Source organism: Chrysemys picta, chromosome 2 (genome assembly GCF_011386835.1).
Source record: "Chrysemys picta bellii isolate R12L10 chromosome 2, ASM1138683v2, whole genome shotgun sequence".
Classification (NCBI taxonomy): domain Eukaryota; kingdom Metazoa; phylum Chordata; order Testudines; family Emydidae; genus Chrysemys; species Chrysemys picta.
The window spans coordinates 92680368-92696168 of NC_088792.1; the positions used below are offsets into that span (position 1 = coordinate 92680368).

The following is a 15801-nucleotide window of genomic DNA, read 5'->3' on the forward strand; positions in this document are numbered from 1 at the left end:
ATCGGCATAGAGCATCTTCATTAAAGCGCCACAGCATTGAAGCTGCGCTGATGCAGCGTTTGAAATGTGGACTTTCCCCAAGTCGCTAAGTCCTGATGCTGATGTGCACTTCAGTTCTCCCTTTCAAATAATTCCACTTAACAAGGTCTAGCATGGAGAAGGGGCCCAGTTTACCTAGAGGAGCAGCAAGTGTGACCAATCTGTGAAAGAATATCCAAGTATATGTATACTAGCTAGTGTGCACGGCTCCAACAGATGGCTCCTCAACCTAAACCAAGTGTATTGGCTGACTGTAGAAGAGACATGGCCATGCTAGTGGAGAACAAGATCCTACACTACTTTTAAGTTTGCAGTGATTGTTTTGCACATGCCTCTGCCTTCCACTGATTATGTGTCCAGTGCCAACCACCCCAAAATAAACTATGGAAATAAATCTTGTTCCAAATGTGGTCTGAGTTCATTGAGACCAAGTTTCATTTCAACAGTTCTACTGGACCTCAGATTTGCAAATACTTATGCTTTACAATTTATTTCAATGGGGATTTTATTGCCTCACTGCTCTACAGTGTACCAGGTTAATCAGACACAACATACAATCACTGCTGTCCTGTGCATTTCACATTCCATTATGCATTCAGTGGCACATTGTGACACTGGTGAGGGGGGGGGGGTCACCCAGACAAGTAAGGGGTTGTGTCCTCACCTGCCCTGTAACCCTGAGTGTTTCTGTGCTGAGCAGCTTTGGCTCAGAGCTTTGATACCAACAGCCATCTTACAGCACAATGACCTCACCTTGGCTCCCACCTGCCTGGTTTCTCTGCAGGGTGACACCAACAGCCACTCCAGTGTTGAGCCCACCCCAAACCGTCTCCTCTCTAGTGCTCAGCCCAATCCATTGTAGCACTCACAAAACCTGATCCGGTTCGCTGCTCTTTTAAAGAGTCAGTGCACAGCACCGGCCTGTTAGTTTGGCTGAGGATTTTAGCCTTCAGTCTGAAACCCTGCACTGCGGTGGTTGTATACTAAAACAAGATTAAGTTCAATAACAAACAGAGATTTAAGTGATACCAGAGATGCAAGTGATACCAAGTAGAAGGAATTGGGATAGAAATGGTTACAAACGGACGGATCCCCGCTGACCTGGATTCTGGTAACAACACAACTGGACTAAAGCCTGGTTTCCCTCGGCTACTTCCTACATTCCTGTTTGTGGTGTACCTCTACTCCATGGGTGTCCTTCATCTACCCAGCGTATATGGCCAGCAGCAGTCCCAGGACCTCCTCAGCATCCTAGTCTGCTGGCAGCTCTAGTGAGTCCTCAGTGCTGCAAAAAGCAACAGAGGGTCCTGTGGCACCTTTGAGACTAACAGTGCTGCAGAGACTGTCTTCAGACTCCAGCAGCGGGGGAAGGCATCTTTCTCCTTCACTGGCTCCAGCCCAACTGAGCTGCAGGGCCCGCCTTGTATACTTCCTGTCCCATCCCTCTGTTTCCAGCGGGGTGGGCAGGTCTGTCCCAGCACTGCCCAGCAGGGGGTGGGCGTCGGCTCCTCCCCGTCAGTCTCCAAAGGAGCCATCTTACACTCAGTAAGCCCTCTTGGAGGCTCAGTTTGCTGTTTCCACTAGGAAGCTGATGCCATGTTAATTTTTGCAGTCTCCTCTCCCCATCAGAATAGGTACCTGATTACCGTCCCCCCCCCCACACTACCCCACTAGTTTGATAGTTTTATTTACCTTTTATGGAAATAGACTTCCATTGTCTCTTCTTGCTTAATTTACACTGGAGACACAGTCAAGTGGGCCCTAAGCCCTACCTGCCAAGAACATTTTAAGAACATAGTTCCAGCACCTATTTATAATTGCTCATATCACTTGTATATACACACACAATAATATCAGAGTCCAATGGGTTACCAGGTCACATTAGATACAGATTACGACAACAGTGAGTTGGGGTACATTGAGCTGGCCAGACCAGCTGAGATGATCTGCTAGATACCAGGGAGCCCCTTGGCCTGTGGCATTGGGATGCTTTTAAGGTTACAAATAACCAAAGTTCCAAGGAACGCAGCAGCAGAAGACAGAGGCTCCACATTCAATGGTTTCTTCTGAATAATTCATGTCAAGCTGTAATAGGGTAGCTGGCCTATTAAATGACACTGGGCTCAGCTCTCTTGTTCCAGTCCAGGTGTGCCTATGTTTGTTGTAATGAAGAGGGTGAGTTATGAAGGAGAGTTCAGAAGCCTAAGAGCGGAGCTCAGAGTCCTAAAAGAGAGAGAGAGCTCAGAACTCAGAGTTTAGAGAGGGAGAGGATCGGGAGTCCCGAGAATTAAGAGAGCTCAGAGGAAGAGCCGAGCTGGCCTGAGAGATTCAGGGAGGGGATGTGACACGGATTGGTTCACAGAATTCCTCTTGGGAGCTGCCACCTGATGTGTCAAGACTACTTCTGCCCCTGCCTTCCCTGCCAGCTCAGGACCCCAGCACCCTGTCTTGCTGAGCCAGAAACGCCCATCTGATCCAACACAGACCCAGGTTCTGAATTACTCATCCCAAAGCTGCAGACTTAGCTGAAAGCAGCTTACAGAAGTGTTCTTGTCTTTAACACTCAGATGCCCAACTCCCAGTGAGGTCTAAACCCAAATAAATCCATTTTACCCTGTATAAAGCTTATACAGGGTAAACTCATAAATTGTTCGCCCTTTATAACACTGATAGAGAGATATGCACAGCTGCCCCCCCCCCCAGGTATTAATACATACTCTGGGTTAATTATTAAGTAAAAAGTGATTTTATTAAATACAGAAAGTAGGATTTAAGTGGTTCCAAGTAGGCAGAACAAAGTGAATTACCAAGTAAAATAAAATAAAACATGCAAATCTAAACCTAATACAGTAATACAACTGAATACAGGTAAAATCTCACCCTTAGAGATGTTTCAATAAGTTTTTCTCAGAGTGGACACCTTCCTAGTCTGGGTACAATCCTTTCCCCTGGTACAGCTCTTGTTCCAGCTCAGGTGGTAGCTAGGGGATTCCTCATGATGGCTCCCCTTTGTTCCGTTCCACCCACTTATATCTTTTGCATAAGGCAGGAATCCTTTGTCCCTCTGGGTTCCCACCCCTCCTCACTGGAAAAGCACCAGGTTAAAGATGGATTCCATTCAGGTAACATGAGCACATGTCACTGTAAGAGTCCAAGCCTTCATTCCTCCCAGCCTGACTTACAGGAAGGCTTGCCTGCAAACAGACCCATCCATCGTCAATTGTCCTGGTTGATGGGAGCTATCAAGATTCCAAACCACCATTAATTGCCCACACTTTGCATAATTACAATAGATCCTCAGAGTTATATTTCTTATTTCTAGTTTTAGATACAAGAGTGATGCATTTATAGAAATAGGATGAACACACTCAGTAGATTATAAGCTTTGTAATACCACCTTACCTTTTGCATGAAGCATATTCCAGTTACATTATATTCACTCATTAGCATATTTTTATAAAATCATATAGAGTGCAACATCACAGGATGCACCCGTAGGAGGGAGTGGTGAGAGTTTCCTGACTGAGCAGTGGAGCCAGGTCAGGCTGGTGACGGCATGAAGGTAGTCGGGGGTCACCTACAAACTTTCCCAAGTCAGAGAGGGCTGATGTCTGAGAGCAGCAGAGGGCTCTCTACATCACAGAACCAAAGCTGGAGGGCCAGAAGGGCTGGGGAGTGATGAGCCCACTGATTTCTCCAGGCAAGAGTTGGACTCCTACCTGGGAATGAAACAGGGCAGAGAAACACCCCAGCTAGAGGGGCATGGTGAGAGATGCCAGAGCTGTACTTGGTGTTGGACTGTTGGGACAAATGTACTGTTTGGATTGTGGTGGTGTTTATAGTAGTGAGAGTTTTGGTAATAAAGCAACCCCATGAAAATAGCTATTTATATACTTTGAAGGGTTTACTGAATTTACTTGAGGAATCAAGAGGGAAACTGAGGTAAGGGGCCACAATTCTTCCATAGGCATTTGGAAGGAGGCCACGTGTTTACACAAGCACAAACCTAATGGAGGAAACCGCCAATTCTCCACGTAAATAACCAAGAGCTTATTAATACAAACACACAGGGCTGTGTTTATGTGAATTCATCAATTAAGGGCTAGATTCTGACATCATTACTCAGACATCACATTCATTGCTTCAGCCCTAAAGGAGAGAAAGAACACGCTAAATCCATTATCAAAGACACTTTTTTATATCATAATCTTTATGCTTCTCTAGTGAAGGACCCCACTGATTTCAAGGCTTTTAGGGGTAGAAGAAGCTGAAGCAAAGAGAACAAGTCACTAGAGAAGCATAAAGATTATGATATAAAAAAGTGTCTCTGATAATGGATTTAGCATGTTCTTTCTCTCCTTTCAAAATATATATTTGATCAATTTAAATTGACAGGACCTCAAAGCAATCAGTGAAGAAAACGTCTTCCAAATAGTCATAGCAATACAATATGGTGCTTAGCCTTGCTTGAAGGAAGTGTAATCAAAATGCTGCTTGTGATGCTTGTGTCCTACTGAGAGCATTGTGTGTATGTAGCTAAAAGGCATGGAACAAGGGCACCCTCGTGGTTAGTGCAATTAAGGTCTCTTGGGCAGGCAAGGCCATAGTAAAAGAAGGTGCATTCTTTGTACAGCGTTAGATTTTGCTGAAAAAATGCTGAAGCAGAAATGCTAAAGCTACAATTTGACCTGCCAAAAATATTTTCTTGTGACTAGCTTGAGTGGCCCTTGAAATACCGCAGGAATGCAAGAATTTTTCCAATTACTAAACTAAATATTTCCTCCATCCACAACCTGCATAACGCATTTCTAATTGAATGGGGATGAGAGTACGACGAGTGCCAGCAACAAACTAATTTATCAGGCTATTTAGGAATTACCTTATTCCTGGGTATTCTAAATATCTGCTATCTGAATGGAGGCTCATCAAAATCTTTCCAGAGAGAGTTTAACAGTAAAGGCCAAGATTTTCCAAACTGTATGCTAAGGCTAGCCTAAGGGCAAGATTTTCTAAAATAACTAATTATTTTAGGTGTCAATTTTTAGGTACTCAATCTAAGTCACTTTGGGTACTCACTACTTTCTGAAAATCAAAATCCTCAAAGTTTGCACTGAAAAATAACTCCCAAAATCCACACTCTCAGTCTAACTGCATACATAGGCAGTAAGGGTGGGATACACAAGTGGGACTAATTTTTCGGCACCCTGCAACCTCTGGGAATTCACAGCCCTGAGTTAGGCACACAGGCTCCCTATACGATGCATGTGGAGTTAGGCCCATAAGAATGGGCTTTACAAAAGCCAGTATGCTGACTGAGGAGCCACCTAAGCTGGACAATAGGAAATGCCAGCAAGAAGAGTGTGTCCTAAGCTCCAGTCCCCAAAAGGAAGCTAGGTTAGAGGGAGGCATCTATCGCCACTCAGGATTCACAGCTGTCTCTGCCAATCTGACACACAGCACAATTCCTTCCTGACCCCAAATATGGCCATCAATTAGACACTGAGCATGTGGGCAAGACCCACCAGACAGACACTCGTGAGAGAATTTTCTGTAGTAACTCAGAGCCTTTCCCATGTAGTGTCCCATCACCAGCCATTGGGATATTTGCTACTAGCAGTCGCAAATTGGCTACATGCCATTGCAGGCAGTCTCATCATAACATCCCTTCCATAAACTTATCAAACTCAATCTTGAGGCCAGTTCAATTTTTTGCCCCCCACTTGGAGGGCTATTACACAACTTCACTCCTCTGATGCTTAGAAACTGTCATCTACTTTCAAGCCTAAACTTGTTGATGGCCAGTTTATATCCATTTGTTCATGTGTCCACATTGGTGCTTAACTTAAATAACTCCTCTCCCTCCCTGGTATTTATCCCTCTAATGTATTTATGGAGAGCAATCATATGTCCCCTCAGCTTTTGTTTGGATAGGCTAAACAAGCCAAGCTTTTTGAGCCAAGCTCCACTCATAAAGAAAGGTAGGTTTTCCATTCCTCTGATCATCCTAGTAGCTCTTCTCTGCACCTGTTCCAGTTTGAATTAATCTTTCTTAAACGTGAGAGACCAGAATTGCACACAGCATCCCAGATGAGGTCTGAGGTTCCATCACCCTTCTCCAATGAGTATTTGTTTATACACCGTGGAACAGCTTCAAACAGAAGTGATTGAGAAAGACCTAGCCCAGTGGTTAGGGAGCTCTCCTGGGAGAACAGAACCCCAACTTCAAATCCCTTCTCCACATCAGGCAGAATGGGGAATTAAACCTGGGTGTCCCATGTTTTGGGGAGTGCTCTAACCACTAGGATGAAAATGAACTACTACCACCTGTTTTGTTTTGAGTGCATCCATTGGTCTTGGCCCTGAAGATAAGGTAGGTGGGGGAACACCAGTTTGTGAATCCTGCTGAGGTTTGGGCATCAGTTAGGCACCACATTGCTGGGTGGTATCAGAACTCAAGCTGCTGTGTACATGCTCAGCTGGTGAAATACAGGGGTCTAGCAGACTTTTAATGGTGAAAACGTGTATGGTGACCAAAGCTAGATTTCCCCTTTTTATTTTAATTTTTTTTCAATATTATCTCCCTTGTACCTCAATTGAGTACCTCAACCTACAAATTAGAATTAATAGGACAAAATCTTGCTGCAATTATCTTGAAAAGTATCTTGCAGGAAAAGGTATTACTGAAACTTTAGACCAACAGTTCCATTGTTGCAGAAATGTATCCATTAATCTAACCACCTCTAGTCTCATAAACAGCAAAAGGAGAGGGAACTGCCAGACAATGGCTGGTCAGGGAGGTCAAGAAGCTCAAAAGCGACAGCACCAGCACTAGAGGGCTAATCCAAAGCTCATTAAAATCCACAGTAGACTTTTTACAGACTTCAGTAGGCTTTGGTTAGGCTCTAGGAGCAGGTTTCTTCTGACTTCAACACCTCGGAGGCAGGTTAGCCAGTCTCCACGCTTTAGCCACTCTCTCTTTTTAAATCATATATAAAATCAGCCACAATTTCTGCAGCATATTTTTCTACTTGTTACTCAGCAGAGGAACTCTTGGCAGAGAGACCTATTTTAATAGAAGGTAACAGAGCTGCTCAACTGCTAAATTGTGAACCCACTCAAGCAGCTGGTCTGTCTGTTTTGCACATTTCTTGAATCTTATCTATAATTAAAACACAAAGTGCTGGTTTTGAAACAGATGCCAATTTGTTCAGAGGGAAGATGAAGTCTTTGAAAGTGGCAGATGTATTTTGAGAATTATTTTGATATAAGGTTTTTTCTTTCAGAATTACTCAATATAATGTTCCATCTTTTTTTTTCCAGGGAGAGAACAGAGCTGGATCAGCAAGAGTTTTTCAACCAGGAACAAAATTCAACTGGTATTAAAACATACAAAAAACCCCAATCTTACATGTAAGCCTTTCATTTTCAAGGAGCTGAGAAGTATACTTCTATTTGATCAAATACAGTGAGCATGTGTCCTATTAAACATAACATGCCAGGCTTTGAACAATATAACATGAATAGACTGTATATCAAACACAATAGCCATGATATAGATCAAAGTGTAGCTGAATCAACGTAGACTACAGGAAAAAATAACGTGAAGAACAGATCAGACTGTTACAGGTGGTTTCAGAGTTGGCACAGATGTCCAAATCTCCTATAGACCTCAAGTGGGCAAAGGGGCAAGGAGGAATCTTTGAGGTTCAGGGGGCCAAGTTAGTGGTTTATTTCTGACAAATGGAAGTTTCCTGCTCTCTAGCATAAGAATCTGGAGGACTCTCCATAAGCAGAACCAGTTTTCTTCCTGTTGAGTTTACCAGGTAGGGTTACCATATTTCCACAATCAAAAAAGAGGACGGGGGGAAGAGCCCCGCCCTAGCCCCACCCCCATCCACTCCCTCCCACTTTCCACCCCAACTGCCCCCCTCAGAACTCCCAACCCCCCCCCTGCTTCTTGTCCCCTGACTGCCCCCTGCTGAGAACCCCCACCCTAACTGCCCCCCTAGGACCCTACCTGTCCTCTGACTGCCCCAAGCCTTATCCACTCACATGGGTGGCAGGGTTGTAGAAATTTTGGTGGTGCCCAGAACCCGACCCCGCACCTGCCTAAGGCTCTGGGAGGGGGGTTGGGTGGGGGGAGGAGGTCTGGGGTACAGGTCCTGGGCTGGGGATTAGGATGCAGGCTCTGGGATAGAGTTTGGGTGCTGGGTGCAAGCTCCGGGCTGGGGCCGGGGGTGGGTGTGCAGGAGGGGGTGAGGGATGCAGGCTCTGGGATGGAGTTTGGGGGTGGAAGGCGGTGCAAAGGGAGGGGGTGCAGGCTTTGGGAGGGAGTTTGAGGGCAGGAGGGAGTGTGTGGGAAGGGGGAGGGGGTTTGGGAGGGAATTTGGGGATAGGAGGGGGTGCAAGGGTGAGGGCTGTGGGGCTTAGGATGAGGGGTTCATGATGCAGGAGGGGGCTCGGGGCTAGGGTGGAAGGGCAGGGTAAGGGCAGCCTGTCTTGACATAAGTGGTTAGGGGGCACTAGGACCCGGGGGCAGCAGACAGCAGTTGCTGCTGGCTCTGGCAGTACAAGCAGGCAAGGGAGAGGCAGGCGGGGGGAGGGACATGTGGGGGCCGGGGAGCCATCCAACCCTCCCCCTGCTCCCTGACTGCCCCCTGGGACTCCCCTTACCATGCCCATGTCCACGTATAGGCAAAACACGCTGCAGGCAGCAGGGTGGGAGCAGGGGAGGACTCTGGCTGCTGGAGGCTAATGGGAGCAGCTCAATCAGGCCCAGCCACCCAATCAGCAGCCGCACTCTGCATGGAAGGGAGGGAGGAAGGGAGTGAAGGGGAAAAATCCCGGACCTTTTAACCTTGTTACCAATTCCTCACGGACGGCTATTTAGAGACGCAAAAGCCGGATATGTCCAGGGAAATATGGACGGATGGTAACCCTATTACCAGGGGGAGTAAGAGGAACCTGATCTAGCCTATGGAACTTTAGGAAGGGATAGAATTTAGGGCCTCCGCAGCAGCATAGTCTAGTGGGTAGAGTTCTAGACTAGGACTGGAAGGTTTGGATTCTATTTCTAGTATAGTAGAAAGAGAGCCTGAAAGATAAAGCCTTGTATCAGAGGCCTGGTGTGAGGCCTAAGGCCTGAACTAAATTCGTAGTGAAGCTTTGCTGATATAAAGCAAAATGAGCAGAAGTCAGGCTTTGCCTGCTTGCAAGCTCTCAGAATCTTGCAAGAACAGGGCTAATATTGCAGAAACAGATTTCTAAGAGGTGCTAAGCACATTCCAGAAGGGTGATACCAGAACACCTCAATACCAACACATTCCCTAAAGATAACAGGAACACATTGACGCATCCTAAAGATAAGGTCAGAATGACACTGTGATGGAGAGAGATGTACCAGGTGATGGGTGGTAACTGGCTACGTCAGAGGGGCAGTATGCAACTTGTTTGCATTGATGTATGAAATGGAGTCTCAGAGGGAGTATCTTTGGCCAGCCTAGGAGGCAGTGGAGAGTCCCGCCACTGACAGAGCTGCATCCATTGTCATGGGCATATATATATATACAGAGAGCGAGAGAGAGAGAGAGAGAGAGAGAGAGATGCTAGTGTAACTGCAGGCATTAATCTGGGAAGCTAGGGCCATGCTTCATCAGCAATAAACAAGCTGGGTGCTTTCATACCTTAACCGATCTTATGGTTATTGGGAAGTTCGCTCGAAGTCTGCGGTGCCAGTTGTCTGCGCAGAGCTGGGACGGCACACAAAGAGAACACACACACATGCAGCCGAACATCTAGCAGCATGTGACCACACCAATGATTTGTGAGATAAAATGGGCAAGTCATTAAATCTCTTTGTCCTTCTGTCTCCCTCATCCTTAGTCTGTTTACACTGTAAACTCTTCTGGGTAGGGATGGTCTCATGTATTTGTACACTCAGGGTGGGCATCTAGGCACTACTATAATACAAATAAATGATACCCATTGGGTATTATTCAGAAGAGCAGCTCTGTCTGAGCTCAAAAGCTTGTCTTTTTCACCAACAGAAAGATATTACCTCACCCATGTTGTCTCTCTAATATCCTGGGATCAACACAACTACAACACTTAATGCATTACAAAAGTGTCCATTGTCCTTCATGCCTACATCGCATGATTTTGTGGAGACAAAAGTTACTGCGTACTCAAACTTAAGTCAGTAAGATGCTAACATTTCCCATCACCATTGCCTACAGTCATAAAATGTTCTCTGATCACACTGTCCCATGAATGATATTTCATAGCACATAAAAGTGGTGTCCAAAGTACAGTCTATACCTCCTCTGTGATGTTTTAGGATACTGTAGAAAAGCTATTAAATAGCCATAATCGAAATGAAAAAGAACTTTTGGCTATTTAGCCTCATTCTCTGCCAGTGCAACATTGTTCATTGCAATATAATTCCTAGTCCTTAGTTCAGTCTTGGTTTTAATGAAATGCAGAAGGACCCTCCCTCCACTATTTGGAAGATTATTCCACAGCTACTAGCTTTCATTGTCAGGGAGATTTTAAAGAAATGTAGCATAATTTTCCATGTCATTCTATCCCATTGCTCTGATTATCACCATAAAAGTAATGATCCTTCCTTGGTATTTACACTATTCAAATATTTCTATCTTTACACCTTCCTCTGCCCCTGCAATCTTATTAGTCATCTCTAAAGCCAACTCTACTTAGGCCTTTTAGTTTTTGCTTCTAAATCAAGCTTTCCAGTCCCATAACCATTTTTGTTGCTCTTCCTGTACTACCTCTTGTGTGTTCATAAAGTATCAGAATTGAACACAGTACTCACCCAGCTAGTCTCTAGTTCTAGATTCTTTGCTTACACTAGATCTGCAAAGAGCTTAGAGAGGAGCATGAGTGTCAACTCAGTTTTTAATTTCCCTTCCAGATAGATCCCTGAAGTGATTCTTGATTATCCTCAAATCCTCCACCCTTCATTATCAATAATACCTCATGCCACCACCCACAAAAATCTTATTTAAAAGCAAAACAAAAAAAGAAAAACCCAAACAAAAAAACTTCATTAATTTAGAACACATCTTGCTAGGTTTAAGAAATATTGTTGAAGGAGATGATCAGCCTCAAAGAAGACTACTATAATCTCCATTTGACTTTATGCCTATAATTCATAAAAAATGTGGATTAACACAGTGGTTAAAAACCTCATGAATTTTACACCCTGCTTACATATAATTGCCCTGGTTGTCATTTATACAGCATAATTCTTGTTTAGACTAAATCATTTTCGTTCAGTGATCACAAGAGCCAGGATTTGAAACCAGCTGGAAATTGACTTTAAAATAGAATGGAACTTCGAGCCTCTTTTCACTTTTCATGTCAAATGAGGGGGCCGGGGTTCGGGGGAGTAAACAGAATGAAATGGTTACAATTTTTTAAAATATTCTTCATTTTAATAAAAGTCAAACATAGTATTACAGACTCTACTATCTAGTCAGTCATCCTTGATTACTAGTGGCAAGTTCACTTGAACTGTATTTCAACCCACGAAAGGACTATTAAATAGACTAACCCCAAATTTGAAGCTTTAGAAGAAAAGTATTAAAAAGCCTTATGCAAAGTTTTCAGTTATTTTAATTTTGAGGGACAGGTTTATTGTTGTTGTTGTTGTTTAATTCAAAACATGTATAGGGCACAAACCTGAAAACTAGAAAGTGAAGCTGATCAATCTAATTTCACTGATCAAGCTGAGCGAATCACAAAAAAGAAGTAAAAGGTAAAAACAAACCAGATTTTACAGATATCATATGTAAATAATTAACACAAGGTGTAAGGCAGTAGAGAATCAGACTGGGTATCTTTACTTTTGTTTTGCACAGGGTGCTACACACATTGACTGAGGTATGATTATTAATGATTAAAATAATTAAATTAGTAATACTGTAATCAAACCGTTTGATTAAATTTTGCCATTTGAATGTATCTAAACACTTGTTTCAGATACCAGATTTCAGCTGACCAGCCAGCGGATTCTTATTTACACTGATGCTCCTTTGCACTATTATGGCAGTGTCCAGGGGCCTTAGAGTGGATTTAAATTATACCCAGTGTGAGGCTACTGGGCAGTGCCAAACTGGTATAAGGGGCTTCAATAGAAATAAGAATAAGGTCCTAAGTTCCCTCTAAGCTGCGTGGCTGCCCAGCTGCCTATTAAGCCCCACGCCGGCCAAAGCACAGACCTGCCATGGCAGGGCGAGGCACCCCTCCCAGCGCAGACCTGCCCTGGACTTGCCGCAGCAGGGGGAGAGGAGCCCCTCTCCCAGCCCGGCCCAGCCAGGGAGAGGAGCCCCTCCCTCGGCCCAGCCCAGTCCCACTGGAGCTGCCGTGGCCGGGGAGAGGCACCTCTGCCGCGGCCGTAAGCTGCTGTGGCAAGAGAGGACTGGGGGGAGTCCTCTCTCCCCCCTGTAGCCCCGGGGCTGCCTGCTCCCCAAATCCCTCATCCCCAGGGCCCACCCCACCCCAACCCTCTGCCCCAGCCCTGAGCCCCCTCCTGCACCCAAAACCCCTTATCCCCACCCCACCCCAGAGCCTGCCCCCCAGCCAGAGCCATCATCCCCCCACACCGTAACACTCTGCCCTCCAGCCCTGAGGCCCCTTCCACACTCCAAACCCCTCGGCCCCACCTCCACCACATGAATTTTGTTATGTGCACCAATATGGAGGCCATGTGTCACATCATCTCCATATTGGTGCTCATAACAAAATTCATTCCGCACATGGACTTAAAAAATTAGAGGGAACACTGGTCAGGTCCAAAGATATTAATAGAATTCAACAACACAGGTCTGATCAACCCATGTTCTAACATGGTTCCCCAAAATGCACACGTCCTCAGTTTATGGGATTCTTATCTCAACATCCTTTTTCTCTGTACCAATAGACTGACCTGATATTTTCCTATTATACTTTTTACACTAATATTCTGTTAGTATTAGATTAAAATATTTTTTTGGCTTTGAAACAGAAAATCCCTATGCCACTCAAGAAAGGTCAAGGGGACAAGATAGTGTAACCTTCAAGATGCATTACTCACTTTTAAAGAAAGATGTGCCTCAATCAGTCTCAAAATAATGCCTGGGGATATAGTCACTGACACTCTCTACAGCTTCCTCTTTGAAAACTAATTTTTACAATAATTTTTTTATTAAGAACAAATCTCAGTAAATTGACTAATTGAAACTTAAAATTTAGGAATGAATTTCCACTCAAATCAACATTTTGGGGTTAGGCTCATTATGTTTTGTACCTACATTACTAAGTGACATTTGTAAGGAAAGGAAAATGGAGGTTGGCAGAATTTTTTTAAAGCATTAGAAACTCCTGATCTGTTCCATATCATTTGGCAAAGACTTTTAATCTATGTAGCCGTCATAGCTGTACCTGACATGATCATTATAATAAATGCTATACAATATGATGTTTATGGTGAAGTAAAAATACAAAAACACATTGCATGAATTTTTTTATTTAACTACATATAAGTACATGTGAACAATTGGCATAAACCCCATAAAAATACAGTACTTTTTTGTGCTGTAACACTATTTAGTCACAATGTTTATATAGAAAGATATCCTTTTTACTGCTTTCTTGAAACCCATCAACATATTTAAAAAAAATTCTCTTCTCCTAAGCCCTTTTTAGTGATCCAGTTTCCTTATAGAAACTTTACCAAAATGTTTTTTTGTAAAAGTTAAAAAGTTAATATGTATTTTCAACCCTTTATCTGCACCCTCCCAATAAAGCAAATTTTAAAAAAAAATCAAATACATAAAATACTGATCAGCTTTTATTCCACAGTTTTCACATATGTTCAACATTTTATTACTACTCTCACAGCTGTAAAAGAGGTTTATTTCTACAGCATCTATTACTGCTAGATGCAGTCAAGGCTGAATATCCAGTACAGCCACCTAGACCACTGTCATGTCATTAGGCTGCTGATTGAACAATTAACATTTATATAGTCTCAAAAGTTACAAATCTAGATTACTTGTGATGTTTTCAAGTGGCTGTAACATATAGAATTTATAACATCTTGTTTGTTAATAGCCTGTAGGGTATCCTTGCTCTAGTACACCGGGAAATGAATTCCTCTGTGAAATTAAGTCCTGTACCATCCACAATGGCCACATTATGGTGATAGAAATAAGAAAAAACTTCAAAGCAGGAAGGATAATTGCACTCTACATGGTCAGACAATTCAAGGAGAGTATATTTAACATTTGGTTTAGTGATTAAATTTACACAAACTTTTGACTATAATCATAGTACCGTCAGGTTAATTTTGTTACAAGGTTTTTCTTCAGTATTATTTGGATACTTTTAAAAACTATTTTTAAAAACCAGGATTAGTTAAATAAAGCAAGATGTCCAATGTACAACAGAATCTTTATACGGGCTTTAATAGATGGGGAAAGAAAATGTGATATGAACTAGATGCATTTCCTACAGAATTAAGATGTAGCTCTAGCACTGTTAAGGCAGTGCAGAGTTTATTTTATTACCTTACTAAAGCTACACAACAACAAGGATAAATGACAGATTTTGCCTGAATAAAATATTTTTTCCCTTCTTAAACTTCACATGTGCATGTTTGGTTGTTTTGAATGTACTAGAATGTTTAAAATCCTTGGGCAATCAGAAGCTAAGCTACCGCTCAGTTGCAAATATTCCTCTCATTGGTTTAATTATTTTTTAAAATTAATATTGAAGTTAAGGTTCCAAGCACATGCAAAGTGCACATCATCTAAAATGTGCAGTTTCAAGATTGTTTAAAAACTATTTCATTTAAAAAGACAAACTTAAAGGCCTGACATGTTTTTAAAGTGATCCAAAACTATCAGCAACCCTTCTTCAGTTTCTCTTAAAACCATTCTTCACACAGATATGGCTAAAGAAATTGTGTGACTTCTTCAGAAATGTGTGATCAGTATCACGTTATCCAAAGAGGAATATGGGGAGTGGTCATTATATTGTGATGGTGATTTAAGAAGTCTGCTGCTAGATGCTACAGAACCATCCATTAGTTCCTAATTACTAGCACCAATGGTTTAAATAATCTTGCTTTGCTAAGGCAGACTGACAGCATTGTTTCACAATCGGATTGGTTTTGAGAACTGTTGTTACTTTCTACAGCCACTTAACTTTTGTTTGGATCAGTATTTATTAAAGAGTGTGCAAACATATAATCATTTGCATAGCAAACCTCAAGAGACTGACCCTGAAATAGAAATCCAAACTGTCAGGTTAAGGTACTTCTATAATCAGAATTCCTTTAAAATGACAAAAAATTAAAAATATACATTTCCTCATTTTAAGTTTAGTATAAAAGGTGTTTCTGATTTAGAATTTTTATATGGTTAGCAGTTAAAAAGTTGAAAAAGTTTGACAGTTCTTTGCACTGAAGTGTTATTCCCTTGTAACCTTCAAGACTCTGTAAATACTGTTCTGGAATACTGTGTTGAAATATGGCCTGGGATCCTTACTCATAAGGTTACATAAAGGAATTTTGCCAGCATTGGCAGGTTCTTCCACATCCCAAATTTCAGGCATACTGCAACCGGGCCTAGAAAATATTTGAATATGTAAACAAAAATAAAGAAGGACAGGTAAGGAAATGTAATCAAAGAAACATACGGCAAGTTTGTTTTATAAACTAAGGGTTAAAAATGACTGACCTACAAAGGGGAAAAAAGAGTT

The 15801-nt window shown here is 42.7% G+C and overlaps 1 protein-coding gene across 9 annotated transcripts in view; it reads right to left on the minus strand.

The window, feature by feature from the left end:
- Positions 1 to 13548: 13548 nt before the first annotated feature.
- The window catches only part of TBX20 (T-box transcription factor 20), a 188712-nt gene continuing 186459 nt past the window's right edge, over positions 13549 to 15801 (minus strand). For all 9 annotated transcript variants that reach the window (XM_065583768.1, XM_065583765.1, XM_065583767.1 and 6 more), the window contains one exon: positions 13549 to 15667. In XM_065583768.1, the coding sequence (XP_065439840.1) occupies positions 15511 to 15667 (157 nt within the window). In that variant the 3' untranslated portion in view covers positions 13549 to 15510. The remainder of the gene's footprint in view (positions 15668 to 15801) is intronic.